We start from the raw sequence: 14,642 nt of genomic DNA, 5'->3' as shown, positions 1-14,642 counted from the left end.
CTCTCTGGTAATAACAAGAAATCTCTCCAGACCAGACTTTTCCAGTTTGGGACACAGGGGTGGGACTAGGTGGCCTTTGAAGGTCCCTTCCCACCCAACACAGTCTGTGATTCAGTCTGTAATTCTCCTTCCAGGAATGGAGAAGGAAGCAGAAGGCTGTTCAGAAAACATCTGGAGAAATCCCCTGTCATCCCCATGCCCACAAAAGGCTCTTCCACAGCCACCATCCCTGTCACCAGCCAAAGGTTGCTCATCAAAGGGAAGCCACCCTTGTCTCCTTGGGAAAGCAGAGCTCAGCCCTGGGTTTGGTGGTCCAACCTTTCCCACAGGGGCTCAGGAGCACACCGAACATGCCAATGGGCAGCTCTGGGGACCCTGAGCTCCCTGCACCACCGAGCTGCAAACCCAGCCAGCCAGAGCCCCTAATTCGAAACGCATGTTGTTTAACTGGAGAGATGACTGTAAAAATAAGGGTCGGGTTTCTCTGGCTGCCAAGCCTCCCACGTTAACTCAAGCCCTCGGGTTTCCTGCCTTCTGGCATGTGTGACCTTCTGCACAGTAACCCCCAGTGCTCCCCGAGGATGACAGGAAGAATAAAGGGTAGTGAAGACTTGCATAACCTTCATCCAGCCCCGCCAGGAAAATAAGGAGGCTGCTTGGACCAGGAGTGTTGTGGGTCTTTTGTTCAGCTTGAGAAGCGTGATAATGGGTTTGGGAATGCTCTGGTGCCTGGGATGGTCTTCAGGTTGGAGGAACCTCAGGGTGGCTGTGCCCCTCAGCCCATCTTCCAGAGCCTGTAAGGGACATTGCAGCCCAGATACTGACCTCTTCTGCCCTTGCTTGGACTGGCAGGGTTTTCTCCAGGGCAGCCACGGGTGCCAGCAGGGAAAGCTGAAGGAGAGAGGATGGGAAATGAGCCCGGGTGATGTGACGGAGCTCCTGACACAGCTGCTCCTCGCTGCGGGTGGATGCTGCAACCAGCATTCCCCTTTTCTGATTCACCCTGCTGGGAAGTTTGTCTCTGCTCGAGACACCATCAAAAGCAGGAACTTTTGCCAGCTCCCTGATGGGGATGAGGGGGTGTCCCTGATCCTGGGAAAGGATGAGGCTGGCACTTGGGCAGCTCGTGTGACCCCACTCAGGGTGGTGAGGGTGTGGCTACCATCAACCTGGGCACTGAGCGGGTCCAGGCAGGGACCGTGTGGGTCCCTTGCTGTGTGTGCTGAGGGCAGGGGCTCACTGCCCCTCTCCGGAGCAGGGAGTGAGGGGGTTCAGAACCAGCAAGGCTTTTGGGAAAAGTGGGAATAGTGACCCCAGCATGTGGGGTTTTAGCAGGCAATCGCTGCTAGGACCAGGTTTGAGCGGAGAGACCAAGGCGGTTGGCATGCCCGCTCCAGACAGGAATGCTGCCAGAGCCTGTCTGGGTGAGATGTGCCACTGTGCTCACCCAGGGGCTCAGAGGAGATCCCTGCTCTGCTGAACCAGAATGACCATTCCTCTGGAAAACCTCAGTTTGCACAGTGACAGCATAGTTCACATATGCCCTATTCCCCTCTCGTCGGAGTCTCCCTTATGTTTGACACTTCCAACAACAAAGCAAAGCTGTGAGCAACCTTCCTGTAAATCAGCATTTCTCATCTCTCCTGGTGACGTGATCCCAGGCTCAGCAGCTGCAGGAATTCATGTGAGTTCAGACTGGGCTGAACTTTCACACAGTGACCTGCTGGGTCAGCGGGGGAAGGACTGGGATGGAGAAAGGCAGAGAACAAAGGCACCCATCACAGCCTGCCGCAGGCAGCCTGCTGTGTGCTGGATGGGGACAGGGACAGGGATGGGGATGTGGTGCCAGGCATGTGGGGACTCTTTGGAGGAGCTGCTCTTGGTGTGCACTGTGGATGCTGCCTGTCCTGGGCAGTGAGCGGGGGGCATCGCATAGAAGAGGGGATGGTGGTGGCAGTGGGTGTGGTGATGGGGATAAGGATAGGGATGTTTCTGCAGAGAGTGCTGCACAGAAAATCACTCCTCTGGAGTGGCCATTCCCTCACCAGGAGATGACCCCAGGGAAGCATGCAGAGACCCAGGGCCAGCCCTGGGGAGCCCCAGCATCCCCAAAGCTGCAGGGTCTGCTGGGCTGGGGCAGGGTCATAGAACAGAATCACAGAATCACCTGGGTTGGATGAGACCCTTTAGATCATTGAGTCCAACCCCAGCCTGACCCTGCCTAAGCCCACCTCTAGACCATGTCCTTAAGGAGTTCACCTACACGCCTTTTACATCCCTCTAGGGCTGGTGACTCCAGCTTGGTCCTTGTGGGGTGCCTCCTGGGGAGCACCCTGCTCCGTCCTTAATCACCTCAGGACCAAACCTCAGCCCTTCCACAGCCCCAAACCCAACCAGGGGGGGTCCAGACCCCGTGGGGATTTTGACAGCAGCCGTTCTCCACGCAGGGCAGAGCAGGACTCCCTCTTGGCACAGAGAAATGCCCATCCAGATCCGTCCCAGTTGGCCAGGCCATTTTAAGCTCTATTTAAACTGGAGAGCATCCCACTCTGCAGACAGCACCTTCCCATCACCCCACGGTCATTCACAGCCCGGGGTAGCTCAGGGCCTTGGGCGACTTTTCCTTTATATGCCTTAAAAATGTGTATTTCTCAGGGAAAACTGGAGCTGCCCCAACAGGAAAACGCATCCAAAGGGAAATGCACAAATCATTTGGCTCCTCAACAGGCCTTGGCTTCTCACATTACCTCTCTCCTGCCTCAGCATAAACACTCTGAGTGTGGAAAGTAACCAGTGGGAACACGTTTGCTTTGGCACCCAGCGTAGCCCTGTCATTTCCCAAGCCGGGATGTGGGATGAGCTCCAGTGTTGGGTAAGAGCAGGGCAGGGAGCGGGGCTGAGCTCAGGATTCATTTTGCCTGACGTCGTTAAGCCAACACATGCAAGTGTGCTGCTTCCCTTGTTGTGCCAGTGACTTGGGGCTTCCTGCTTCAGAGGGCTCTGGGGATGCTGGGTGCACTGGGCTCTGTGGGCACAGGTCCTTCCAGCTGGCTCTCTCCCCCTGGACGCCAAAACCCACCAGGAACAAGATGAAAAGAAGAATCTTCATGTTTTTTTGGGGGAAAACCCCACCTGGGAAGTTTGGGCAGGGCTGGGGCTGCCCCTCCAGATCTCGGGGGTGGAGGTGAGTGTAGCAGCACATCTGTCCTTTGGGAGGAGAGACATACAACACCCGGCATGGCTTGGAGGTGCAGGGGGCATAGGCTGGCCAGGCACACCCTGAGGTGCCACACAGGGTCCCCAGACCCTGCAGAGATGCCTGCTGCTCTTGCCCTGCTGGGAGGTGACCCTCCCCATCACCCCCCCAGCTCCCCTCCAGCAACGGCAGCGGGGTGAGCACAGAGGGGCCCTGCAAGCCTCAAAGCCTTGGAAAAAGCAACAACCACAATTTGCATTTTTGCTGCTGTTTCTCTGTCCCCTACAGTATTTCCTATCCAGTTTTTCCCCTCTTCTTTCCCTCTTTCCTCACTTGAAAAATTCCTTCTGACCACAAGATACATGAGAAAGACCCTGCTGGTCAAGGGGGGCTGGGGGCTCTCTGGTCTCTGTGCCTGGTGAAATGTCCTAAATTCCTCATTCCCTGGTTCCTACCCCTGTGCTGCTGCCCTGGGTGCTTGCCCTGAGGCCTCTCACTCAGCCTTTCCTCCAGCAACAGCCCAGGAAACACTTGGAGACAGCTCAGGGACAGAAGAACCAGCCCACGGCTGGTATTTCTTCCTTCAGGAGCTGCCTACGCTTTCCTAGGCGAACACACCTACACTGGGGGAGATCCTCACTCTCTCACCAGGGAGTTTACCCCTGCAAAGGGAAAAAGATGGGAAAACCTGAACATTAGTTTCCTACCCGTGTTGGGCTGCTGGAAGAACTGGGTGTGCACGTCACCACTGAGTGCTGTGGGAGAGGCTGGGCTGGCAGTGCAGCTCTGCACAACCACTAAATAAAGAGCAGTGGATCTCCAGTGTGGGGTCTTGGCAAAGAAACCTGAGGGGAGAGTTGTGCAGGGCTGGTTAGAGCTCCCCGATGGCCACTGCCCTTGGGGAGGGGGGTGTGTGTGGTGTGTGTCCTGTGCCACCACCCTACCTGCATGACATGGGGACTCCTGGGAGGGTAAATCCCATTGCCAGGCGGTTTTGGACAAGATGGAAAAGCTTCTCCTTTCTATCAGCAGGGCTGGGAGGTGCAGTGGTGGGATGGATGCAGCCCTGCAGTGGCTGGCAGCCCGGCGTGCCGGCACGGCCCAGGGGGTCGGGGGATGTGAGGACGGAGCCCCTAAAGGCAGCGCGGGTGGAAACTCAGCCCCCCACTTCTGGGACGTGGTTTGAGCGCTGGGGCAGCAGGAGGAAACACCCGGGGGGGTTGGAGAGCAGAAGGGCTCCATCTGCTCTCATCTAAAAAAGGGCTCCGCCGCGGTGTGTGGATCCCTCCGTGGGCACTGGAAACAGACGGAGAAGCCGTTTGAGCTGGCAGGGACGGCGGGACCGGACGGGGGGAGCTGGAAACCGGAGTCACACGAGAAAGGATGCGCATTTTTCACAGGGGGGTGATTGAAGCCTTCAAGGTGGGGGGGGGGGGGAGGAATTAATCCTCGGCATTCTCAGGGACCTGGAGAGTTTGGAGGAGAGACCATCCTGTTCCCCCCGCCCCGGGTGTGCCCGAGGAGCTGACCCCACACGCGCCCCCTCCCCAGTGCTGCCATCGCTCCTTGGGGCATCACCCCACCCCCCTCTCCGCCCCCGAGCCTGCAGCGTGCCCGGGGACACCCAGCAGCACCCAGCACCCACAGCGGGCTCCCGCTGCGGGGCACCCGGCACCCACCGGCTCTGGAGCCCGGTACCCCCACCCCACGGCCAGCAGCTCCCAGCGGGGCCTGAGGAGGGGACGCGGGGGCACTCGTGGCCGGGGGGCTCCGCGGGAGGGGACCCAGGGACCTTGGCGGCGATGAGGATGCCCAGGGCGGGTGGGATGGTGGCGGGCGTGGGCCGGGGTGCGAGGACGGGCGCGGCTCGGCGGCTCGGGACCGGGCGGAGGGGGGGGGAAGGGGGGAGGGCGGGATGGGGAGGGGGGTTCTCTGGGGCTCGGAGCCGGCGCTGCCGCGGGCGGCGGGTGCGGGGCGGCCAGGGCTCGGAGCCGGCGGGGGAGGGCGAACAAAGCGGCGGGGCAGGGGCAGGCGGGCGGGGAGGGGCCGGTCCCGGGGCCCTCCCCGCCGCGGTGTCGCGGGCGGCGATAAAAGCGGGGGCGCGGCGGCGGAGCCCGCACTGGGAAGCGGCGGGGCAGCCATGCGGGGTGTGGGGGCAGCGCTGCTGCTGTGCGCTGCCGCCGCTGCCGCCGCGGGGGTATCGGTGGGACCGGCCCCGGGACCCGCAGCGGGGCGGCCCGGGGCCGAGCGGCGGGTGGGGGCGGCCAGCAAGGAGCGGCGGGCGCAGTTCGCCTCCTGGGACGAGGTGAACGTGATCGCCCACGGGCTGCTGCAGCTCGGCCACGGCCTGAAGGAGCATGTGGACCTCACCAAGGGGCAGATGCGGGAGCTGGGCAGCCGCCTGACCGCCCACAACAGCTCCATGGGGCGGCTGCTGCGCCAGGCGCGGGAGGCGCAGGAGCGGGGCGAGCGGCTGCGGGCCAGCGTGCGGGAGCTGGAGGGCCGCGGCCGGCAGCTCCTCAACCTCTCCGAGGCTCTGCGGCAGCGCCTGGAGGAGGTGGCGGCCGACAAAGCCGAGATCCAGGGGCGGCTGGAGCAGCTGGAGGGTCGTGTGCGGCAGGCGCTGCAGGCGCGCCCGGCCGGGAACCAGAGCGCCAAGGACCTGGGAGCGCTGCAGGTGAGCATCGCCCGCAGCCCCGGGATGGGTGGGGGGCCCGGCCCGTCGGGGGGCACTGGGAGCGATGGGGGAGGAGGTAATCGGGCATCGGGAAGGACCCGAGGGGTGAGGTGGGTCCCATGGGTGAGGGGGGTCCCTGTCTTCTCGGGAGCGGCTGTAGGGAGAGCGACTGGGGGTACCCGGTGCGCCCGGGCTATGAGAGCGGCTGGCAGGGGAGCAGCACTCTTGGGACACGGGGAGCAGCCTGGAGGGGGGTGTGTTTGTGTGTGGGGGGCATTGGGTGGCGATCCGCTTCAGGGGGTTGCAGGGGGCTGAAAGTCCTGGGGACATCGGGAGCATCAGTGGGGACCCACCCTGGCCGGGTGCCTGGCTGCTGCGGTGCATACAGCGCGGCTGGGTCCCCCTAGGGCTGTGGGGCTGACCTGGCTCTTCCCCCCAGTCCCTGATGGATGCACAGAATTTACGAATTGAGGAGCTCTTGCAGAAGATCAAGCAACAGCAGTACAAGCTGGACAAGCAGAATCTGCAGATTAAAAGCCTGCAGAGCAAGGTGAGCTCCTGTCCCACTCTGTGGCTGGGGGGGGGGGGGGCATGGTCTGATCACAAATGCCATGGGGATGCTGGTGTGGAACCTGTCCACCAGCACAGTGCTCTGGTGATGGGAGAATCAGATGTGCTGCCGCTCCCTGGTTTTGGGGACCCCACGAAGGCTGTGGTCCCAGTCCTTGTGCTGTGGTGTTGGTGTGAGGGTGGCAAACTGCCACCGTCCTGAGTATTTGTGCAGAGTAACAGGAGGAATTGGGATGCTGAAGAAGCATCTCTGGGCTCTTCCTTTGAGTTTATCTGCAGAATAAATTTGCTAGCATGGGTGCAAAAAAGCCCCTCCACCTTACAATTGGGGCTTTGCTAGCCTCAGGTATCTCCTATTCCTTGTGCAAGTTCAGCCTTGGCTCTGGTTGGAGAGGAGTGGCTGGTGCCTTGACTGATAAGCTCCCCTGAGCAGGAGCATTGAGAATGAGCAGAGATAAAACCATTCTGATTTGTGCCTTTTTCAGGTCAATCTACTGATCCCCTTACACCTGAAGGACAACAAAACGCAGTCTCTGAAGTGGAAGATGAACCTGAAGAGCCTCAGCCTTACCAACCAGAGCCAGAATGCCAGTAAAGAGCCCGTGCCAGCACAGAGTGAGTACCTGCCTGTGCTGCCTCACTGCTCCCTGGGAGAGCCAACCTGCAGCCTTCTGGGGACAAAAGGTTTGGCCGTCCTGTGTTGGGACACAGTGAGACTCACTCACAAAGCCAGCTTGGGAGTCTGGCCAGACTGGGGGGAACCTGAGCAGAGGCAGGATCCTGGCTTTCTGGTTCAGGATTAGTCCAGCAGGAATTTAAGGATTTAAGAGGAATTTTTCTGCCTGACATTAAGAATGCAGTGGGGAGCAGAGAAACGCCGCTAGCAGGTATTTGTCAAAGAGGATTGGCGGGGTGGGGGTGTGTGTGCAGCAGGAGGGAGGATCTCTGCTCCTTGGAGTTAACTCTTGTTCACCTGCTCTTGCTTTACCAGGCAGTCTGCTTCTCAGCCTGCTGTCAGAGGGGAGGGATAGAGAGCCATCAGTGGGCTGTGAGAGAAGAGCTAGAGCCTTGCCTGTCTGTCTGTCTGTCTTGGCCTGTATTTAGGACTTGTACATGAAAGGCAAGTGCCTCAGCTAGCAGCATCCTCAGCAGAAGGTGCTGAGCTGCAGTGTCTGGGCAGTGAGGGCACTGGATACTCACAGCCCTGGGAAACAGGCACCAGAGCACCCCAGTGGATGCTGCATCTAGAGCTCCTGGAGCATCTGCTCTGCCAGTAAGGGGGCTGGAGAAGCTCCCGCTGAGCTGAGTGGGTGTCCCCAGCTGCGCTGGGACCTGCAGCCTCTCGGGCAGGAACTGGTGTCCCCGCAGGGTTTGCTGGCTGGGAGCAGTTGCTCTTGTGTTATGTCAGTGCTGGCTCTGTCTGTGCAGCTGTCTGGGGATGTCCAGCGTGAGTGAAAGAAGCCAGACAGGATAAGGATGCCCGGGGAAACCCTGCCCAGGCTTCACACCCATTGCTCTGGGAAAACACATGGTAATTTGTACATGGAGTCCAGAGCTGTCAGCAGTGTGCCTGAAAGCTGGGTGGGTAGAGCAAAGAGCGCTGATGTGGATAAGGGCGGGATGTGGGACTTCAGACTTCTCCTGGTGCTTGACTTGGTGGGGCTGGCCAGCCTGCACTGGGGCTGTGTGAGATCCCTGTTGGCCAGAACAGCTCTGGTGAGCCAGAAAACTGTCTCAAAACTTTCCCCCCTTTTCCCAGCTCTGCCTTGGGACTCACCCTCGGTGTGTCACAGAATCCCAGAGCAGTTTGCTTAGCAAGAGAACTTTAGAGGTCACCTAATCCAACCACCCTGCTCAAGTTATGCAGAAAGTGGGGTGCAGGGAGATGGGTTTGAGTCTTTGGGTGGCAGGTGGGAGCCAGGCAGCCTGCTCCATGCTGGCTGGTGGGTGTCACAGCCCTTGCAGAATGCAGTGGAAGGCAGTGAGGTCCCCCATCCCTTGGGGGATGTGGTGGGGCTAAGGGTGCAAGACGTTGGTGCCTTTTCATGCAGCGCTGTCCCCCATGGGAGGGGGGCCCTGAGCACCCCCAGCAGCCTGGGCTGAGCACCCTCCCGCTGGGCTCAGCCGTGCGCTCCCTTCTCGTGCCGAATCCCTGGTGTTGACGCTGCTGACAGAAAACAAATTGGCTTCATCTCATTAGCAAGGCGAGTGAATTTGCTGGCAAATCTTAACTCAGGCAGTAATCTGGCAGGCCAGCCCCATGCCCTCTGCCTGGGGGGGTCTTCTGGCTGCGTTTGGAGCCAGGGAGCGCCAGGAAGGCTTGTGCCGGCAGCTCCCCATCTATTGTCGGGCAGAGCCGCGGTGCCGGCACAGCCCCAGTGAACGGCGGTGACCTCCTCTGGCAGCCCTTTCAGAAAGACCCTTTTATTTGCATCCAGTGAACACAAGTGGGGTGGGTTTTCTTTTTTTTATCCAGGCTGGAGATGGCATGGGGCCAAGCATGTGAAAGTTGAAGGCTCGAAGCAGCCTGGAGAGTGAAAGGTTTAATCACTTGCAGAAAGAGGATCATGTCTTTAGGCAGAGCCTGCGCTCGCTGGCAGCCAGCCGAGTAGGGGAAAGGTAGAGCCCTGCACACTCCCCATGGCACTGGGGCTCCCAAACCACTGGGTTGGGGAGGGTGAGGGGGAGGCGATGCAAACAGCTCCAGGCACGCCCCACCATCTGCGGGAAGGGTGTTTATCCCAGGTTGGTGACCTCCTGTCACGCCTGGAGATCGTGTTGGGGAAATACGGTGCCATGCCTGGGGCAGCTCCAGCCTTGTTGATTTCTTCTGTCATGTTTGGCTAAATAAAGAGGGAGGGAAAGAAAAACATCCCGAGCAGCCAGGAGGTCTGGTTGTTCTGCTGGTGCCGTACGGATGTGCAACGTGAACTGGAACTAACGAGTGTGTTCCTCAAACAAAAAAGGTTGAGCTGAGGCTGTTCAAGCAGCTGCATCTCATTCAGCCCCTCAGGAGTCCCCGATGTGCTAGGAAAATAGAGATCCAAGTGTGGGGAGTGTGGCTAGGGGACACACAGACAGGGATGGGGGTGACCTCTGTGTGCGGGGGCCACTGAGTATCTGCTTGGGAATGGTCCTGCTGATGCTGGGAGAGGAGGTGTGGAGCTCTGTGAGGCCACAGACAGCTCCCTGCTGCTGCAGCTGTGAGCTGGGGCTGCACCAGCTCCTGATCCATGGGGTCAGGGTGTGGGTTTCCCCTCCACAGCCCCGGCTGGCTGCATGCAGCCAGCAGTGGGACAGTGGGGATGTGCTTGTTCCCCATTTGTCTGGGATTGATCCTTTGCACAAAGCACTCAGTTGGTCTGTGTGTGGGATCACCCATGTGTGTGGCGCTGCCAGTGGCACCAGCCCCAGTCAGTGGGGATCTGTGTGGAAAGTGGGGGGGAAAAGGTGGTGGCAGGAGTCACAGCACTGTCCCCCAGGTCCCCCCACTCTCAGGCTTCTTTTGCCCCTTGTCCCACTGCTGGAGGTGATGCCTCAAGGGGGCTGCTCAAAGGCCCCCCACCATGCCCATGCCCAGGTGAAGCCCTGTGGCTGGGGGCAAAGCCCCTCTCCCTGCTGCTGGCCCTGATCCTGGGGGACCCTAAAGAGGGGTTGTGGGGGTGTCCAGCACTGCAGCACAGCCTGGGGCTTGTCTTTGGGTTTTGTCACCCATCTGCCCTGGGGTCCTGCTGGCAGCAGCTGTGAGACACCAAAATCCATCCCACCCGTGTGCAGGGAGAACAGACCCCCTTTGTCTGGGGGTGATGGGGGCACCTGTCCCGGCTGACAAAGAGCCCCTTGACTGTGCCGACAGCCCCCGGGCTGAAGTCCCTGCACATCCTCCAGTGGCCTTTTGACTCGGGTTTTGTAACAGGTTCCCTGTCTCCCCCTGGGCGCTGCGGGTGGTGGGTCCTGCATGGACTTTTATCAGAGCTGTTGAAACGGTGCTTTGCTGGCGGCTCCGGGCAAAGTCCCGTGGGGTGGAAGGAGAGGGGGGAGCCTGGCTGTCATGGGGATGGTGGGGGGCAAGCCGGGGCGGCGGCCTCACCCCAGGCAATCTACTGATGCAATGAGATGGGGCTGCCTGTGGCCCAACTCCCCCCTTCCCTGCCCTGGTTGGTGTGTGTTAGGTGGAAGGGTCACCCCAGCCTGGCCCCGTGACTGCTGGTGGCTGGTTGCCCAGTGGGACGTCTGGGGCCACCACAGTCGCTGGGGGTGAGAGGTCCTGAGGTGGATGCTCAGGCATCTTCCTCGTGTCAGGACTTGGGGTTTCTTTCTGCCCCTCCAGACTGCCTGGCCCTGGTGTTACCCCACACTAGACAGGCTGCTCCTGCCCACCACGGGTGTGGAGGCAACTGGGAAGCTCCTCGGGTCTCACCATGCTGGGCAGCCATGCTCTCCAGCCTAGGTCACCCCAGTCTGGCCCAACGCCTGGCTTCTGCCTTGGATGGAAGCCCAAGGAGCTGTGTTTGGATAAATGGGAAGAGACGGGGTCAAAGCATTTAAACCCTGGAGTTGGGCTGTCATCTCCAGCACGTGTCCAGGGCCACAGCCACCGCTGTGTGCAGCTGGCTGGGCTCACGGCCAGGGCTGCAAGTGCTGGGGCTGTGGTATGAGCAACCTGCTGGGGAAGTGGGACACGGGGCCACCTTCTCAATGGTCGTTTCTTTTCCCTGCAGAGCTCCCAGAGGATTGCCACCAGCTCTTCCTGGCTGGGCAGCAAAGCAGTGGTGTCTTCCAGGTGCAGCCTGCAGGGTCTCAGCCCTTCAAAGTCTACTGTGACATGACCACAGGTAAAGCAGTGGAGATGCCCTGCAGCACTTTGCACGGTGGTCTTGATGGTAACCCCACAATGACATTTTTCCCTGCCTGCAGAAGGTGGCTGGACAGTGATCCAGAGGCGCACAGATGGCTCTGTGGACTTTGACCAGCTTTGGGATGCCTACAAGAATGGCTTTGGAGACCTTCGAGGTAGGTGGATGATGGTGTCTGTCTTCTTACTATAGGATAAGTGAGATCTGGGCACAAGTTATTGCCTCTTGCTGGCCTCTGGAGACCTCCCAGTGCCAGAGCAGTGTTGGGCTTTGAGGGGGTGGATGCTGCTTGCAGAGTAAGAGCCCTTGGTCTTCCTGCCTTGTCCTGCACATGCCAGGCAGTGATTCAAATGCTGCAGCATCCTGGGATGTCCCTGTTTGCCTCTGGAGCCTGTTTCTGTGTCTGCTTTGCATGATGTGTCTGTGTCTGCAGAGCCAATGCAAGGTGTCTTGTTCCAGGTGACTTCTGGCTGGGCCTGGAGAAGGTACATCACCTCGTCCAAGAGGGACGGTACAATCTCCTGATTGAGCTGGAAGACTGGGAGGGAAATTCCCAGGTAGTTCAGTTTGTCTTCAGCCTTGGTGGTGAGAGCACAGCCTACACCCTCAACCTGCTGGGACCTCTGTCTGGAGAACTGGAAAATGCCATTGGGGACTTCAGGCAGCTGCCCTTCTCCACTCGGGATCGTGACCATGACCTCAAAGCTGACACAAACTGTGCCAAACACCTCTCAGGTCAGTAGGAGTTCTTCCTTCCCAGTGGTGAATGCTTTCCCTTCATCCCTCTGCTGTCCCGTGGTGACCATGAATGGGGCAGTGATGCTGCAGGACTTGGCCTCTTTGGAGTCAAGCCTGTTTGTCTCCTGCTTCTCTGGGAAAGCTGCATCCTTGGGAGAAGCTGTGCAGGGAATGGGGAGGGAAGATGAAACCAGGAAGGGTTCATAAATCCACATCTTGGCCCGAGCATCTAAGAGCTTTGCTGGCTCCCACCTTGCTTGGAAACCTTTCAAGCAAAGCAGCAGCCAATCCCCAGCCCTGAGATGGGGCTGCTGGAAGAGCTTAAGGGGGTCATGAACACAAGAAAGAGCAGCAGGGATCTGCATCCTGAAGTCATGTAGGATCTGGATGCCTGGAGAAGAGAAGGCTGTGGGGAGACCTCCAAGCTCCTTCCAGCCCCTGAGGGACCCACAGGAAAGCTGGGCAGGGCTGTTTGTAAGGGCAGGGAGTGATGGGACGAGGGGTGATGGGTTTAAACTAGAGCAGGGCAGGGTTAGATGAGACCTGAGGAAGAAGTTCTTCCCTCTGAGGGTGGTGAGACCCTGGCCATGGGTACCCAGAGAGGTGGTGGAGGCCCCATCCCTGGAGACACTCAGGGTCAGGGTGGATGAAGCTCTGAGCAACCTGCTCTAGCTAAAGGTGTCCCTGCTCTCTGCAGGGGTGGGATGGGATGGCTTTAAAGGTCCCTCCCAACCCAACACAGTCTGTGACACTACATCCATGAGGAAAATGGGGGCAGCAGCTGCTTTGAGCGTGGGACTTTGCCTCTTAACCTGCCTCTGTTGCCTTGGCAGGTGGCTGGTGGTTCAGCACTTGTGGCCATGCCAACCTCAACGGGAAGTACTTCCGCTCCATCCCCCGCCAGCGGCACGAGCGCAAGCAAGGCATCTTCTGGAAGACATGGAAAGGCAGGTATTACCCTCTGAAGTCAACCACCATGAAAATCCAACCCACAGCACTGGAAGCAGAGCCCTAAAGCTGCCACTTGAGACTTGACCTTCTCCACGGAGCCCGAACCTGAGCTCCATCACTTGGTGTTTACAGAAACAAGCCCACCCTCCCTGGGAAGTCCCCCAGGGAGTGTTTCTCTTGGTTAGCAGCCCTGTAGTGGTATGACACAGCTCCTTGCTCTAAGCAAAACATCTCCATGTTGCCAAAACCCTTGGATGGGAGCTCCCAGATCAGAAGAGGAACCACCAGCAGGGAGATCCACCTCCAGAGCATGCAGAAAGCTCTCCTCGCCTGCCACGTGCTGCTGTGGCAGGTTGAAGTTGCGTGGTGCTTTCTGTCCTGTCTGAACATGTGTGTGCCTGTTTTGATGAGCTGCAGAAGGGGACCACGTGTTTTGCTACCCTGGACCTGTGCAGCGTCGGGTACGGAGCCCAGTTGTGTCCTGTCTCACTGTTGTTCCCAAATGATGTCCTCTGTGCCCTCCTGTGACAGCCCCAGAGCCTTCTCCCCCTGGTCCAGAGACTTCAACGTGCTGAGAATGGGGGTTTGGTGGGAAAGCTGAAGGACACCCTGTGCCAAAAGGGCTCTCCCAGTCCCCATGGCTCTGAAGCCCTGTCTTCCTGGCTGTGCCAGGCAAAACTGCTGCCAGGAGGTGATGGGTGGGATCCTGCAGCAGGTTGCACAGGGGCCAAATCCTGGAGGGCTGGGTCTTAAAGTCTGCCCAAAGCTTACCAGTGTTGATGGGGTTGGTTAGGGTGAGCATTAGGACAGCACAGGTACGAAGCAGTGACCTGTGCAGGACCAGCCCTGCTGTCAGCTGTAAATCCCCCTGAAGCTGAGGGATTGGGGGGGCTGCTGCCTTCTCCCATAAAACTCCCCATACTCTGCAGCCTGAGGAGCACTGTCCTGCATGCATGCCCCTAAACGTGCTCTGAAGGGTGGGAGGGCTCTCAGCAGGAGCTGTACCACCCTGGGTGCATACCCTGGAGTACAGCACTGCCTTTGGCATGGGTGTCTGGGGAGGGGTGGGCAAAACAGGTCTCCCAAAACTCCTATGGTCCAAGCTGCCGTCTTGGGGCTTCCCAAGCATCCTGCCCTGTTGAAGTCATATTGACTACCGTGCCAGCTCTCCCAGCTGCTACGTCTTGTACAGAGTCATTTGTAGGGTGTTGGATCTTGTCAATGAGTTTCCTGGTTTAATTTGTATTTAAATGCAGTGTTCATGTGATGTAATTTATAAATGTTGATGCTGGAGGAAAAAAAAAAAGGAAAAAGCAACAGTAGTTTGTGTATTTTAAACTTTTTTTTTTTTGTACTAAAATATCTTTTCTGAAGATGTCTTTTAATAAAAACAAGCCTGGAACTGTCCTGCCTGGATGATTTTTTTGCCTGGTGGCTTAACAGTGAGAGATGTAGGGATGCACGTTGAGGACTATGGGCTTGGAAGCTTCACTTGTTGGGGGTTTGTGCTTCTCAGCTCTCAGCCTTAGGGAGCTCTGACAAATCCCTGCTGTAGCCCCTACCTACAGTTTTAAGTCTCTTTGAAATTTTTGGGCTCTTTTCTTCTCCCTTTGGAAATCAGGCCCTGGGACAGCAGGGGACAAGTGACAATAAG

General features: G+C 58.6%; 1 protein-coding gene across 1 annotated transcript; it reads left to right on the top strand.

Moving 5' to 3' along the window:
* Positions 1 to 5,336: 5,336 nt before the first annotated feature.
* Positions 5,337 to 14,395, top strand: ANGPTL4 (angiopoietin like 4; the record flags this gene model as incomplete). Its single annotated transcript, XM_084276484.1, has 7 exons — positions 5,337 to 5,873; positions 6,313 to 6,423; positions 6,929 to 7,058; positions 11,165 to 11,278; positions 11,361 to 11,456; positions 11,759 to 12,034; positions 12,871 to 14,395. The coding sequence occupies 7 exons, from the start codon at positions 5,337 to 5,339 to the stop codon at positions 13,050 to 13,052; spliced, it is 1,446 nt and encodes a 481-aa protein (XP_084132610.1). The 3' UTR covers positions 13,053 to 14,395.
* Positions 14,396 to 14,642: the final 247 nt, after the last annotated feature.

This window comes from Gallinula chloropus (genome assembly GCF_964237585.1).
Source record: "Gallinula chloropus genome assembly, chromosome: 28".
Classification (NCBI taxonomy): domain Eukaryota; kingdom Metazoa; phylum Chordata; class Aves; order Gruiformes; family Rallidae; genus Gallinula; species Gallinula chloropus.
Note: the sequence above shows the minus strand (reverse complement) of the source record. Positions and strands in the feature narration are given on the sequence as shown.